General features: G+C 38.9%; 1 protein-coding gene and 1 pseudogene across 1 annotated transcript; one reads left to right on the forward strand and one right to left on the reverse strand.

The window, feature by feature from the left end:
- Window positions 1-85: 85 nt before the first annotated feature.
- On the forward strand, window positions 86-11,516 carry LOC134622890 (sodium/hydrogen exchanger 9B2-like; annotated as a pseudogene).
- Window positions 11,517-11,521: 5 nt separating this feature from the next.
- LOC134622892 (CDGSH iron-sulfur domain-containing protein 2A-like) lies at window positions 11,522-14,022 on the reverse strand (the record flags this gene model as incomplete). Its single annotated transcript, XM_063468200.1, has 2 exons — window positions 11,522-13,610; window positions 13,808-14,022. Coding segments are annotated over 2 exons (305 nt in total), but the record flags the coding sequence as incomplete, so codon positions are not given.
- Window positions 14,023-14,739: the final 717 nt, after the last annotated feature.

The raw sequence follows: 14,739 nt of genomic DNA on the forward strand, positions 1-14,739 counted from the left end.
CAGTTTTCCATGTAACCTAAGTTCTCCATGCACCGATGTGGACGCTACATACTTGCTTGGCAGTCACTAATCCTCCTCATTCCTCATGTACCAGCTGGTGCATCTGCTACAGGGCTACGAGAAAAGCTGCCACAGACAGCCCGTGCGCTGTGGTAATGTTTACGATATGAGGTGAGCGTTTTTTTTCTTCTATAATTAATAGGTAATTTTTGTCAGAGGCGGTCGCTTGCTAGCTAGCTGCATAAAAGGTTGGGTGCACTGACAGCTTTTAGTAGGAGGTACACAGGCATGAGCGGCTACTGGACAGTAGGACATCAAATATCGGACAAGAACCAGCTGTCAGGGTGGTGGAGATTAAACTAGCCCCCATACTTGCTGGTCCAGTTGACTGAAAAGTAAAATCCAACTTGATTGTATAAACCGAAGTTAGAAAACCTCGGCCGTCAATTTAACGTTTAAAGAAATTAGGGTCGTTTTTTGACTTTAGCAATAGGACATGAAACCGTATTGTGCACAGCCTAAACGCTTTAATCCACAGATATTTGTGAAACGATCCCATTTTAAATGGGAAAAATTAGCTAGTGGGGGAAGGGGCGGTGGTAGCTGGCGATAGTGCACACACAGGAGTGGGTCGTGTCCGATAATGGAACCACAGCTAGTGAAACCACGTGTTTACAGTGAATGAAACACGGATACACCCCTATATCTCGAAGACTTGCTGGCGATAGTTGACAAACTAGGTTTAGTGATACCAGTGCGAGCGGGTTGTTGCTGTTGACAGTTGCACGTTAACCTACTTGCTTTAGCATCCGCGCTCTGTAACCTACCTACTTGAGCTAACGCTAGCTACTATGCCATATGGTGTAGCTGTAAGCATTGATTAGCGTGGTTTGCTTACAATTGGATTAACAGGACGTCTGTCGCTCACTAAAAGCAAGTTTCAAAACATTGTAGTAGCGTCTGTTTGACGTTCCTGTGTATGTGGTACTGGTAACAACCAACACACTATATTAATGTAATACACTGTGTTATACACAAATGTTGACAACTCATTTACATTTTTATAGTACATACAGCACACAGAACGAGAGACGTTCTGATGTGGAGGTTAGAGCGGCTCTCCACAACAGTCCCATGTGTCCACCTGTGTATTAGCCTGATAGATCGCTACTTGCACACTTTATAGCTAGTACTATGCAGTATTTGTGAAATGTAATGAAATCCATTTCTTTTAAACACCAAACACTCATGTGTTTAGTCAATTATGCCCAGGTAGGAGATTGAACCATATCATTTCACATTATGTCAATATTTGTACCAGCACCACTGATACTGTTTGTTTTTTCTTACTGATAAAAAACCTATTGTATGAATGGAAACCTGTGGATAGAGGTGGACATGCCAAAAGAAAAGTAAAAGAACAGCCCACTGATGGCTAACCCCACCCCTCAGCTTGATGTCTTGTGATACAAGAGTGGACCAGATAGACTGTAGGCAACAGCCATGGAGGACACCCAGCAGAAACCTGCAAACCCGGACCTGAGTCCTGCACCCAGTCCAGCGCCTAGTCCAGCTCCCAGCCCACTATTGGACAGAATTCCTTTGCCTGCGCCAAACCATGTGGAGGTTTAGTATTTTACTGCTAATCGTTTTTTGCACCTGTTGTTCTGTTTAATGGTTCTGTGTTGTATATATTGTTCATTAAAATTAATTCCGTCGCCTTGTTGATGATTTTTTTCTTTTAATTTTTCCTCTGAGAAAGAATTGTAAACCAGTTCAAGGAATTCTCCCAACTTTGAGCCAACATAACCCCTTGACAACTCTGAAATTGTTATCAGTTTATAGGGCATATCAAAACTCGTTCATTTCGCAAGTGTATAGCAGTCTGTAAACTTAGGATATGGCATGCCTCTGTAAAACTGCTGGTATCCTTATGACTGAAGATATGCAAAATAAGACATAGTAAATATAATATAATCTACTACAATCCAGGAACACGTACCACTGTTTAGATAGTTATGTTAATGCTGCATTTATGCTTATGTTATTATACTATATGTTATGACGAGTTGTGGAGTTGAGCAGTAAATTCGAATTTGCACACTAATCTGCACATTTCATATTTATTTGTCATCTGTTATGCGCTGCCTTTAGAAATATGCTAGGTCATCTAGCAGAACAGTTTGTCCACCTTGCAATGTGAACACTGACCTGCTCTACTCCATGTTGTGATCCTTCTTTCAAAGCACCTAAATGTGAACCAGATCCAGGTGGTGGTACGTCGCTGCTCAAGTCCAAATGTAACAGAGGAGACCACTTATTTTATTCCTCGTAACCCCGTAGTGGACGCCGGTACCAACACAGATCCACCAGTGGTCTGTTGTCCTTTGCTGCGAAGATTTTGCCCCTGTCCGCCAAGAGGCTTTCTCGCCTCCCTTATTACCAAAGGTAAAAAAGGAGGCTGATTTTTCCTCCAGAGCACATTTGTTGTATGTTTCCATCCAAAAATGTGAAAAAACTGCAGATCATGAGTATACAGTAGTTATTGAATTACCTGAGAAATGCAGCCCCATAATTCCCTGTTCTTTCTAGTTCTTTTGGCAGTTGTGCTGTTTGGAGTGGTTTGGTCAATCACAGAGGACGAATGTCTCCCAGGAGGAAACCTCTTTGGCATTACAATACTCTTCATCTGTGCAGTTGTTGGTGGAAAATTGGTGTCTCTCATTCGTCTGCCCAAACTTCCACCTTTCCCACCACTCCTTGGTAAGACAGAAAATCTGGTGCTTTGACTTTTTATGGTGACACTGGTATGCTAATCTAAGTATTTAGTCCATATATATCTACACAGATTTATCCATCAGAGTGATATATAGTTCTAACTGATACTAGCCATGTTAACTGACATTGGCATTGCTCCATAGTGTAGTGGTGTACAGATTTGCCCAAGAAGTAAAAGATAACGACTTTGAAAACTAGAATCAAACACAAATCCCATTGGGGCTGGATCGTGAAGGGCAGCCGGTGTCCTTCCTCATGCAGCTAAAAGCTTTTTATCACACTGTTTTTTTGTTTCTCTCAAACAATAGGGGATAACATAAAAGAAAGTGAAACCTCAACCCCAGCCATGTGCGCTGGTCCTGGTTTCTTCCTGTTAAAAGGGGGTTTTTCCCTTCCCACTGTTTCCAAATGCTTGCTCATAGGCGGTTATCGTTGTTGAGGTTTTTGTCTTGTTGGGGTCTTTACCTTACAATATAAGGACTGTTGTTGTTATTTCAATGTATATAAATAAAATAAAATTGAACTGAAAAAAAGATTGTCATTTTAAACATTGGTGCATGCCTAGTTGTTAGATTTGTGATTGTTAAACTTGCATGTTTGTAAAGCACATACTGTTTTAATGTTTGGGTTCAGTTATTGATAATGATGGGAGCATTGTGTCATTTATGACATAAAAGTGCGTACATGCCATGAGCATTTGCTAACAGGCTGCCTTAATGGATTCGTGATACCTACAAATGGGTGTTAACCTTGTTATTTGTCTTTTTTGTGCATGATAGACATCAGTATTTGTTAAACTGTTTGCAGTTATGTCAGCATGCAGGTAAAGTTTCTAAAAACCGCATTTCCAAGGACAGTCATACATGATTATGCAATGCACGGTGGAAGTATGGCTGTTCCTGGAATAACTTAATGTTCTTATCTCACATGGTGCTCATCCTCAATCTGGGCAACTCATCCTGCAGCTCACTGAACTATACAAAAAGAGGTTTGCTTCACTCTCTGAACTGAGCTCTTTCTGGGGAGTAAGACCTAGTAGTGCTGCAGTGCTGTCTGTATATTTTTATCTAGAAGCTTTTTGAAAAAAAGTCCTGTGTTAAAGTGTTAAAGCTTTGTCGTTGTTTGTATGTTGGCAACAGTGAGGTCAACTGATGAGTGATGATCCCTGCTGTGGGTGAGAGGGAAGTCAGGTGACAGTATATATTTCTGCGTGTTTAGAAAAGAAAAAAAAAACAATAGCAAAAAACCTGAATCCTTAAATTGAAAACTGAATACTTCTTATTATACGTATCTATTCAACTAAATGTTCTACATCAGGGGTGGGGAACTCCAGGCCTCAAGGGCTGGTGTCCCACAGGTTTTAGATGTGTCCTTCATCCAACACAGCTGATTTATATGGCTAAATTATCTCCTCAGCATGTCTTGAAGTTCTCCAGAGGCCTGGTAATGAACTAGTCATTGATTTAGGAGTGTTGACCCAGGGTGATATCTAAAACCTGCAGGACACCGGTCCTTGAGGCCAGGAGTTCCCCACCCCTGTTCTACATCATCTAGGACTAAGGTTGAATTTCTTTGAGAAACTTTTAATTTGCATGAGCTTGTCAAGTTACTGTAAGTTTATCCATGTGAAAAGTTAAAAATCATGTTATCTGTTGATGTTCTGGATTTTTTTGTGTTTTGCATCTCTTTGTTGTATTTTTACACAGCAAAGATTATTGTGGCACCTTTGGCTTGAAAAGATATGCCAACTGTGCTGCTAGTTTTCAGGGGGTGAAAAAGTGCTGATCATCAGAAGTGTTATTTGCACTGTGCATTGTCATGATGTGACTCTTTCATTTGATCAATTTCCTTGATAAACATCAAGGAAACTGTAACCACTCCTTGTTTAGTTGATAACATTATAGGGAGGGGTAGAAGTTTGCATCTCTAAACATCTCGTTCATGTTTTTTCATTTTCATTTTCAGTAAGTCTTCAAAAAGGAGCTTTGCTTAACAGTTAGGTGTTAATTTCTGAGGTTTCTGGTTTGTCTAGTCTTTCAATAAACCACTAACTAGAATGCTGTTATAAAATTTAGAGGATGGTGCTTAGCTTCCATGGTAGAATATTTGTCTGGCAACCCATTAGAATATGTGCATCATATGTTTTTTTTCCACTTATTATAGCATAAGACTTTCTCTGTAGATCCGAAATCTAACCTTTGTACTGCTTTTTTAGATAGCGTCATTGTTATCTATGTTGTATTGGTTCATAAAGAAAATGTAATTAATTAATACTAATGTTTTATTATTTGACTCGAACAATTATCCGAGTCAAGAAGTTTTAGAAGAGGTTGTGGATTGTTGAAACCTCTGGTGTTAGGGTTTCAACATTCACAGTTTGCAGAGTATCTGATTCTAACACCCTGTGTTCAAAAAGCAACCGGTGAGCTTGTGTTTTTTTTTCTCTGTAGCAACATGAAAGAAAGCTTCAAAGAATAAACAAAACTTCATGGTAATAAGGATCAGCTTTCCTCTTTCTCACCCTCACTTGTGCTTTGCTTCAGGTATGCTGCTCATGGGCTTCCTGCTGAGGAACATTCCAGTTGTTACAGATGGGGTGTACATTGACTTCAAATGGTCTGCATCTCTCAGGAACATTGCTCTGGCTGTCATTCTGGCCAGAGCTGGTCTAGGGTTGGATCCCACGGTATGCTAGATACTATACAAGCTTAACATCGGCATTGAGAGGTAGAAATACAGTAATTATATGTTAATCTCATCTCTTTTCCCATGCCGTTGTTATACTGGTGCAAATAGTATTCTCACTGATAGCTATGTCATTGGTTGAAGTGGTTAAATGGTAAATGGCCTGTATTTGTATAGCGCTTTACTAGTCCCTAAGGACCCCAAAGCGCTTTACACATCCAGTCAACCACCCATTCACACACACATTCACACACTGGTGATGGCAAGCTACATTGTAGCCACAGCTGCCCTGGGGCGCACTGACAGAGGCGAGGCTGGTTAAAGTAGTTAAAAGAAGAGTTAATTAAACCTTCTAAGACCCAAACTCTTTCATGGCATGCATTTTTAATTTCTCTTTGCCATTTGGGCTGATTGGGACCTGATGAACGTATAAACAAAGTATAACAAGATTTTTTTTTTTTTACCTAATTTTTGTTTCTGAGAAAAATGAGATCCACATATGAGGACATTTGCTTTAAATTTCGATAAAACGGTGGTAGTATAATGTCCTCGTAAGTGGATATCAGGCCCTTGTACAGCAAAATTTAGTATTTTGGTCTAGAGAACCCAAAATGTGATGTCCACATATGTGGATGCCAGGTCCTAGGAGGTTAAGAAATGACAGGAAGAATCTGTTCATGTTTTAGTCAGTTATTTACCTCATCATTCAGTACTACTAAATATGCTTGTTAAAGCTTTTTGTAGTGATGTGCAGAACCTAATAACTTGTTTGATGTGTGTGTCTGTTACCAGGCTCTAAAGAAACTAAAAGCTGTGTGTATACGTGTGGCAGCTGGGCCGTGCTCGATAGAGGCTTGCACCATAGCTGTGATCTCTCACTTCCTCATGGGCTTGCCCTGGGTGTGGGGCTTCATCCTTGGGTAAATACAACACTACTCTCACTTGCTCTGTACCCAGCTCTTATTTTTCAACTTCATAACCAAAATCACCATTGATTGATGTCTATGGCAAATCTATACACATACTTTAAAATTACTGTTTCATTCGTGATCCCCAGGTGTGTCACAAACACAAAATTTGTATTTGGTCACTCGCTGGGTGAAATCGGTCGCAAAGAAGGTGCTGCCCCAGAAATTGCTGTGATCGCTAGCAGATTGACATGGCTACCTGTAACTGGCATTAAAGATGTTGACATTGCTGCAAACTACTTGCCAAGTGGTAGTGAAACATGAAAAAGCCTTAAACAAACCAGAAAGGGAGGATGATTGTCCATTGCTACTGAGACCAACACATTTCAAAAGGCACAACTTTTAAATCTTCTTGGTCAGGGAATAGACATTTTAATTCCAGCGACTGGTAGCTGCTAGGAAGTCCTTGATTGGTCTCAAGGCCTGTGTGACTAGGGCCCAATGCAACCAGACTTTGTCCTGTTTTTGTCTGGATTTTAGCTGCAACTTAACTTTGTGTTATATTCATATTTGGATTATGTGACCACTTAGCTCTCTGGGTCCATGAGACATTAGAGAGCTGAGTGAAGGTCAAATCTTACTTTGTGATAAATTAAACCTAACACTGCAAAAAAAAAAACCCAAAACAAACAAACCACTGCAGTTATAAGGAACATGCTTACATGAAGAACAGCACAAAACTCAGTTCATTGAAATTTAAATAAGATGCATATCTGCTTCGTCAGCATTGAGGGTATTAAGTAGATCTCTTAAAAAATGTGTGGAGCATAGGTATTTGTAAAAAAACAAGAAGCTCTGGTTTTACATCTGGATAGCTTGTTCTTCTTGTGTTGCATGTTGTAGTTAATGGATGACTTAGTAGAAAGAATGCCCTGTTAGCTGTTCATAACCACAGAAATCTTTTTCTACTAATTCCACTTTACATTAGTCTGCTCAAACTTTTCCTTTTGCTTCTACCCAAATGGTAAAACGTCATAATAAACATTGTTAAATGGTAAATGTATAGCTAAATAAATGTTAGGCAATATGTTTCTCAATTGAACAGTAACACAATTACTATAAAAGTAAAGTAATGTCTGATTATCATGATCAAATATTATATTATATAACATGTTTAGTATCATCGTGTGGTTTAAATGCATTTTATGAGCATTGATACAAGAACAGAATATGTTTCTTAAAATAATTAATTATTACACAAACTAATGACATACAGGCAAGTTTTAAATTGTTAATGATTAGCAGACAAAAAACAATCTATTATAATGTCTTCTTCTTCACAATACAATAACTATTTGTTTGCTTAAAAACTAATTTACCATTTATTAACTATGGTATAATAAATTCTTACCAAATGTTTGTAAAGCTTGCCCAGGAGTTTTTCATTTATCAGTGAATGAATGAACCCTCTATCTTCTCCACGTTGCAGCTTCGTGCTAGGAGCTGTGTCTCCAGCAGTGGTGGTTCCCTCCATGCTCCTGCTGCAGAAGGACGGTTACGGTGTAGAGAAGGGCATCCCCACCCTGCTGATGGCTGCAGGCAGCTTTGATGACATTCTTGCGATCACAGGGTTCACAACATGCTTGGGCATGGCCTTTGCCACAGGTAATCTCTGCTCTGTGTGTTTACATGTGTGGAGCCGTGAGAGGAAAACAAGAATTGATGGATTTATTGCTTTGTTTTGCTTTTGACACACAACAGCACCTTATCTCCTGAAGAGAAACGCATAGAAGAAAATAACTTTTTGCTGTAGTTTGTAAAGATGTCACCAGAGGGTGTGAGCGTGCTGATTACTCTTAATACAGAGTTTCTGGCACCAGTTCATTATATATGGCAGAATCTGAATTTTTTACAGGGTTACCTTTGTATTGCTGCAACACTCTTTCTATTGTAGTGTAATTCAACAGCACTCAAACTGTAGATGCCAAAATGTCCAACATGTTAAGCCTTCCTTACACTAAATAAAGTGTAAGAAAGTGTAAAATATATACTTTGAGTGTTTGCTGGCTTCTGTATTAAGCTGCATTAGTTAGAGAGACTTGTTTCTGAACTGGCAAATTCAAATATTTTAGAAATTCACAATTTCACAAATGTTTGTTTCGATTGATTCTTCTAGGTTCAACTTGGTACAACCTCCTCAGGGGGGTGCTGGAGGTGGCAGGAGGGATGGTTGCTGGGATTCTTCTTGGTTTTCTTATCCAGTACTTCCCTAGTGTTGACCAGGTACACAAGCCAAGATGACAAGAGCCTGTTTTACTGTTGTCTCATCACTAACTGACACCATAGCCTATGAGCACATCAGTAAAGTAACAGCCAGGAAAAGCTTGTATGGATAAAAAAGTATAACCCTTTTTCCATAAACAAGTTTGGGGTAGTGTGTAAATAGGAAACATAATAAGAATAAAACTGCAGATTTTAACCCTGTTAACTGAAAAAGTGAACTGAAAAAGTATCAGATGTGGAAGGTTTTATTTTTAATGTGCTCATTTTGCCCTTTTTACATCAGAATGTGCCACATGTTTTTACTGGGGACAGATTTGGACTAAGCAGGCCAGTTTAGCCCAAGGACTCTTACTGTCATCTCAATGGCAGCATGTGTTGTTTAAAAACCTCGATACTATGTAGCTTTAGATCAGCGGTCTCCAACCCCCGGGCCTCGGACCGGTACCGGTCCGTGAGTCGTTTGGTACCGGGCCGCGAGAGTTGAGGCTCAGGTGTGAAATGTATGGTTTTCAGGATTTTTATCGGTTTTTAGCGTTATTTTGTTATCGTTTTTATTGTTAACTCGGTTTTCCTGGGTCTTTTCACGTGTGTTATGAATAAATCTTCTTTTTTTCGGTACCGGTACTAGTTTTATTTTGTTGTATTTATCCGCGACACCTTAGAGGCCGGTCCGTGAAAATATTGTCGGGCATGAACCGGTCCGTGGCGCGAAAAAGGTTGGGGACCGCTGCTTTAGATTACATATTGGATTTATTTCTTCATCAAAAGTGAAAGTGCTGTGAACCAACACGTCCTAGCTTCTTTGCAAATGATTTCTTATAGACCTTAGAGCTATTATTTGTTAAATAATGCATATTGTTATCCTTTTCGCTATCTAGAAACCTACTGTTAATGTTAACTATTTCTTCTAGAAACACTTGGTGATGAAGCGTTCCTTCTTGGTGCTGGGTCTGTCTGTTTTTTGCTGTGTTTGGCAGCGGTGTGGCAGGCTTTCCTGGCTCCGGAGGCCTGTGCACCTTGGTGCTGGCATTCCTGGCTGGCCTCGGCTGGGGGACAGAAAAGGTAAAAATAATGCATCTAATAACTACAGTACATCAGTACGTCTGTTTGCAGTTTTCTGACTTTGGAGGTGAATTTGAACGAGGCTAACTGTCCAAAAACTTAGACTTAATTTCTCTTAAACTACTTGGTTGTTATATATTTGTAATTAAATGTGAACAGTGAACATGTCCTGCATTCTTTGTCCTTAGGCACGTGTGGAAGAAGTGATAGGGTGGGCATGGGATGTGTTTCAGCCTCTTCTCTTTGGACTGATAGGAGCTGAGATTCGAGTCTCTGAGTTGGAGGGACACACAGTTGGTGAGATAAACAGACACACACACAAACAGCCTTCAAAATAACCCACAGCGAGATGGCTGTTATCACTGTGAAAAATTCAAATATTACTCTATGTATGAAAATATATTTGCATAACCCAAAAAAAGAGGCAATGTGAGAGATGTGATGCTTCTTCCTGTCCTGTAAATACTAATCCCTCTGTCTTTCTTAGCACTTTACAGCTATAACAGTTTACTAAATAACTTATGACATGTTTGTTTTGCATGAGTCAGTGCAGCTGAAATGACACTGCAAATAATTTTCTTGCAGTTATTTTGGGGGGGGGGGGATTTATATGGTGTACATATAATATTGTTGTCCTTGTATGACTTTTGTCTCTACATGTCTCTAGGTCTGGGTATAGCCTCTCTCCTCATTGGTCTGCTGGTTAGAGTGGGGTTCACCTTCGTCTGTGTGTTGTTTGCGGGCTTTAGCATGAAGGAAAAAGTGTTCATAGCCCTAGCATGGATGCCTAAAGCAACAGTGCAGGTATGTCTCCTTAGCTAACCTTTGAATGAAAAGCATATGCATTAAATGTCTTTGAAGTCTGTGGGGTTGTGCCACATCTTGGCTTGTCTCTGTCAGGCAGCTATAGGATCCACAGCTTTGGACATGGCGAGGACAAAGGATGACAAGCAGCTGCAGAAATACGGCATGGATGTGTTGACTGTGGCTGTGCTCGCCATCCTTCTCACAGCCCCTGTAGGTGCACTTATCATAGGGCTGTGTGGACCTCGCCTGCTGCAAAAGCCAGAGAACCCAGTCAGCGGTGAGCGAGTCAAACCCAGTTTATCAGCTTTCTTCTTAGGTATGTAAAGTCTTTCTTTTGAAAATTCAAGCTCGGCTCAGCAACCTTTGCTAACCTAACTTTATAGGTGTGTTTGAGTAGTGAGTATCCTTTCCTTTCCTAATATTTTTCCTGCTACACCCTTATGACATAAAGATTTGCATAGCTTGGGCCACTGTGTCATTCAGCAGCTTCACGATTTTTTACAGGCACACAACAGTGATATTGTGTTCATGTAAATACATTTATTCACAGTGCAAAAAGGGCAGCTAGTTTCATTTTTTAAATCTTTCATTTTCTCAGTCTTTTTATTTTTTTCCTCCCTGTCTCTTCTTCCTCTTTCTTAGGCACTGCAGCAGGAGATCAAGATGACAATGAAACTCCCGTCACCTATGAAAGTACACTCTGATGTCAAGTGAGAGAGGAGAATTAAAGAAACTCCTCACACCTCAGATATTTGAACTTCTCTTTGGCCACCGAGTGGCCCTCGCTGCGTCTCTGTTGTTCAGCTCTCTGTGTTCGCAGTCCTGCAGGAACACGTGAATCATTTTGTATTTATAGCATCTGGTGATTTCCAGGCCTAACACTGCAAACAAATGACCCACATTGCACTGTCTGGAAAAAAAATCATATTGTTTTCAAGGTATAGAAATGGTTTATACTTTTAAAAGGATCTTGTCATATTCACTAAATCCAGAATTTTTTCCACTGTTCTTGATTGGATTGCCAGTAAGAAAGCACTTTACTTTGACTTGAAAGGTCAAAGTAAAGCAGCTTTCTTTGTGGGGGACAGAGAACGTTTTGGGATGTTGTTGATAAGCAATTTTTATTGCTATGAGTAGACTACACTGTAAAACCACATGTAAGTTTTAGGCATCCTACATCTTCATGCTGTGTTTGTTTACTTTGATTTGTGTGTGCATATTAGCCCTCTGTCAGTATGGTGAGATCAGTTGCGTAGTTTGCAAAGAGTCAGGGAAGGATTTGTGTAATTGCTAATATTTTAGTTTAAGCACGATGCTGCTAAATGTCAGCCAGTGTGATCATGTCCATATTTGCAAAACTGTATGAATCCAACATTTTATAATTGAAGAAGAAATATAGATTTTTCAGTATTATTAGTTTTTTTTGTAATTGCAGAATGTATCTGGTGTAACATGAAATGTCTTTTGTTTTAATTTATATGACCTCACTTAAAAGATTTCGTAATAGCAGCTATTTATGATGAATTTTTTTCCAGAATTGTTTTCATTTTACCCAAATACTATGTAAAAATAAATTTATTGCCCATCTTTAACATTGCTGCAGTAAAAGCTTAAATTATTCAAAAGTGTTGTGTGAGCAGTTTCCTTTCTGGTCACACTACCGGTGCGCTTCTAGTGAGGGTCTGTGGGTAAGGCCATCAGTGTGGGCCTGGAAGAAATGCCTCTATTGGATTGTCTACTAATTTTACAGCAGTCTTTCATGATATGAGAAGATCAATGGTGATCCAACAACATTTATGCTTCCAATAGGCCAAAATTATCAGTTGTCTAGTGAATCTTCCACATCATTTTTTAAAGATTTTTATGGCACACAAATGACTATGGTAACTTCAACCTTCTAGTGCCAATAAAAAGACTTGTTCTGAATACTAACAGGTCAATGTTTATTGGATTGGCATGAAGTCTACCTCTGAAAAGTCACACACTCTTGTATTGTAGCTCCCTTCCCTTACCACCACTGCCTGAAAAACTGACTTAAGAAAAAAAAATAAAAATATTAAAATGATAAACATAACCACTAAAAAAGACAACATGACACATCTCATTAATTTAACAAACATTAAAGATGCCAAAATTCTCTTTATTTCTACCATCTATCATGAATAAATTCACACCGTTATCTTGCAAAGCTCATGAACAGTTATACTGTAAAAAACAAAATGCAGATTTATTATTGATAGTCATTAATGAAGAAAATTTTCCAAGACAACTTCATACAGATATGACAAAAGCCTAAGGAAACAGACATTTTCAGACCTTGAAAGTTTAGTGAAACACGATTTATCCTGAAATTACTTTGATGTGGTTTGAAATGTCTTAAGGCAACAGAACTGAATACAAAATGTAAAACTCAACATTTAAAGGCTATGAGTAAAACAGATTTAAAGAATAAGTAGCCTCCCATACACACAATAACTTAAAATATGTCACATCCATTAAGTATGGAAATGTTAGTATTTGGCACACATATCTGAAGCAAACAAAATAAAGGAATTAAAGAAAAAGGAGAAGGAAAAAAAAAAAAAGCTGTCCAATCTCATCCAAAACGAAGGAAGGTCAGACTAGTTTTGAGGACTCCATTTAAACAGACATTTATCTGCAAAACCTCTCCCCTGATGGCCTCACATTAGATAAATGCATCATAAAGTTACTGCAATTATGCAGTTATGTTTCAAGTTTCCCCCTCAAAGTGGTCCCAGTCAAATAAAACTGCTCCTCTGTTAAACAACAAACGTGAACAATGAACAAAAAGGACCACACAAAAACGAAGTTACTCTTTTTTTTTCCTTTTTTAAAAACTTCCCTTATTGCAAACTATCATTAAAGTATCCAAAATGTAGCTTTCAAACAGAGTGTGGTTTCTATTTTTAAGTAAATATAACACCAAGACAAGAGCAAGAAAAACTGTTTAGAGAAAAAAATCTGATCAGTGGTTGATTATAGTATCTTCTTTTTAAGTATGAGCGGTCCCACGTTGTCTCCAGTCAGCTCGTTGTGCTTTAAGTGTGACTTGTCACATACAGGAAACTAAAACAGGAAACAATATTAACTGATCAGCAAGAAGCAGAATGCCCAAACACTTGTCCCAGCTTAACTAGAGGGGTTTATCAATAAATCACAAGCTATAATGATAATGTGGGTAACACAGAAATGTATCCTGCAGTCTGTGTTAACAATATTTAGGTTTACTAACAGTGTACTTCAGAAAATACTAAAAGACTTACAGTTTTGGAGCGCCAGCAGCGACAGTAACACACATTTGCGCTGTTCAGGTCCTCAATGTCTATCTCATTGACCACTTTTGGGTTCTCTTTCTGGATCTTCAGATTGATCAGGCTGTCCCTCTGCTTCTTCTTCTTAGGCAGAAAGGGGCGAATGGTGAGATAGCCGAGCAAAGCCAAGATACCCAGAAGAGGAAGCAACCGGAGCCACTCAGACACTATAGATATTATAGCATAAACAACATACACACATTAGCTGAAGAAGAAAAACACAAGCATACAATGTGTAACTGGATTCTATGGTCCTAAAACTGGCATTTACTACTGGCTATTCAGATTAGAGATGAAACCAACTGACAGGAAATGTATCATATATGTCGATGATCCAGTACTAGTACTCATATGAAATGTATACATAAGAAACGTTTTTACTCTATCACTACCGTTTCAAGTGCGTTTCTGGTTCTGCTGGGGGCTTCTTCCTGTTAAGAGAGTTTTTCCTTCCCACCATCACCAAGTGCTTGCTCGTGGAGAGGGGAGGGGTGATTGTTTGGGTTTCTTTCTTTCATTATGGGGTCTTTATGACATAAAACACAATTATACTATTATTGTGATTTGGGGCTATATAAATCAACTGACCTCAACTAAATTTCGCACTATCTGTCAAGTGTGACAAAAACACATCTTCAACACTCTTCCTCATCCTGATGAACTCATTAGTGAGCCAGTCAAGCCTCATATATGCAATCATTTCAAGGATTCAAGGAGCTTGATTGTCATTTGCACCACATGTTAACATGAGGTGGAACGAAATTATGTACACACGGTCCCAGAGCGAAAAGAGACAGAATAATGAAAAAACAAACAAATGTTTTTAAAAAGTAATAAATAAATAGTTTTGGGGTTTTTTTTACGAAAAAGAATAACAAGTAATA

This window comes from Pelmatolapia mariae, unplaced genomic scaffold, assembly GCF_036321145.2.
Source record: "Pelmatolapia mariae isolate MD_Pm_ZW unplaced genomic scaffold, Pm_UMD_F_2 NODE_ptg000266l+_length_39660_cov_1, whole genome shotgun sequence".
Lineage (NCBI taxonomy): Eukaryota > Metazoa > Chordata > Actinopteri > Cichliformes > Cichlidae > Pelmatolapia > Pelmatolapia mariae.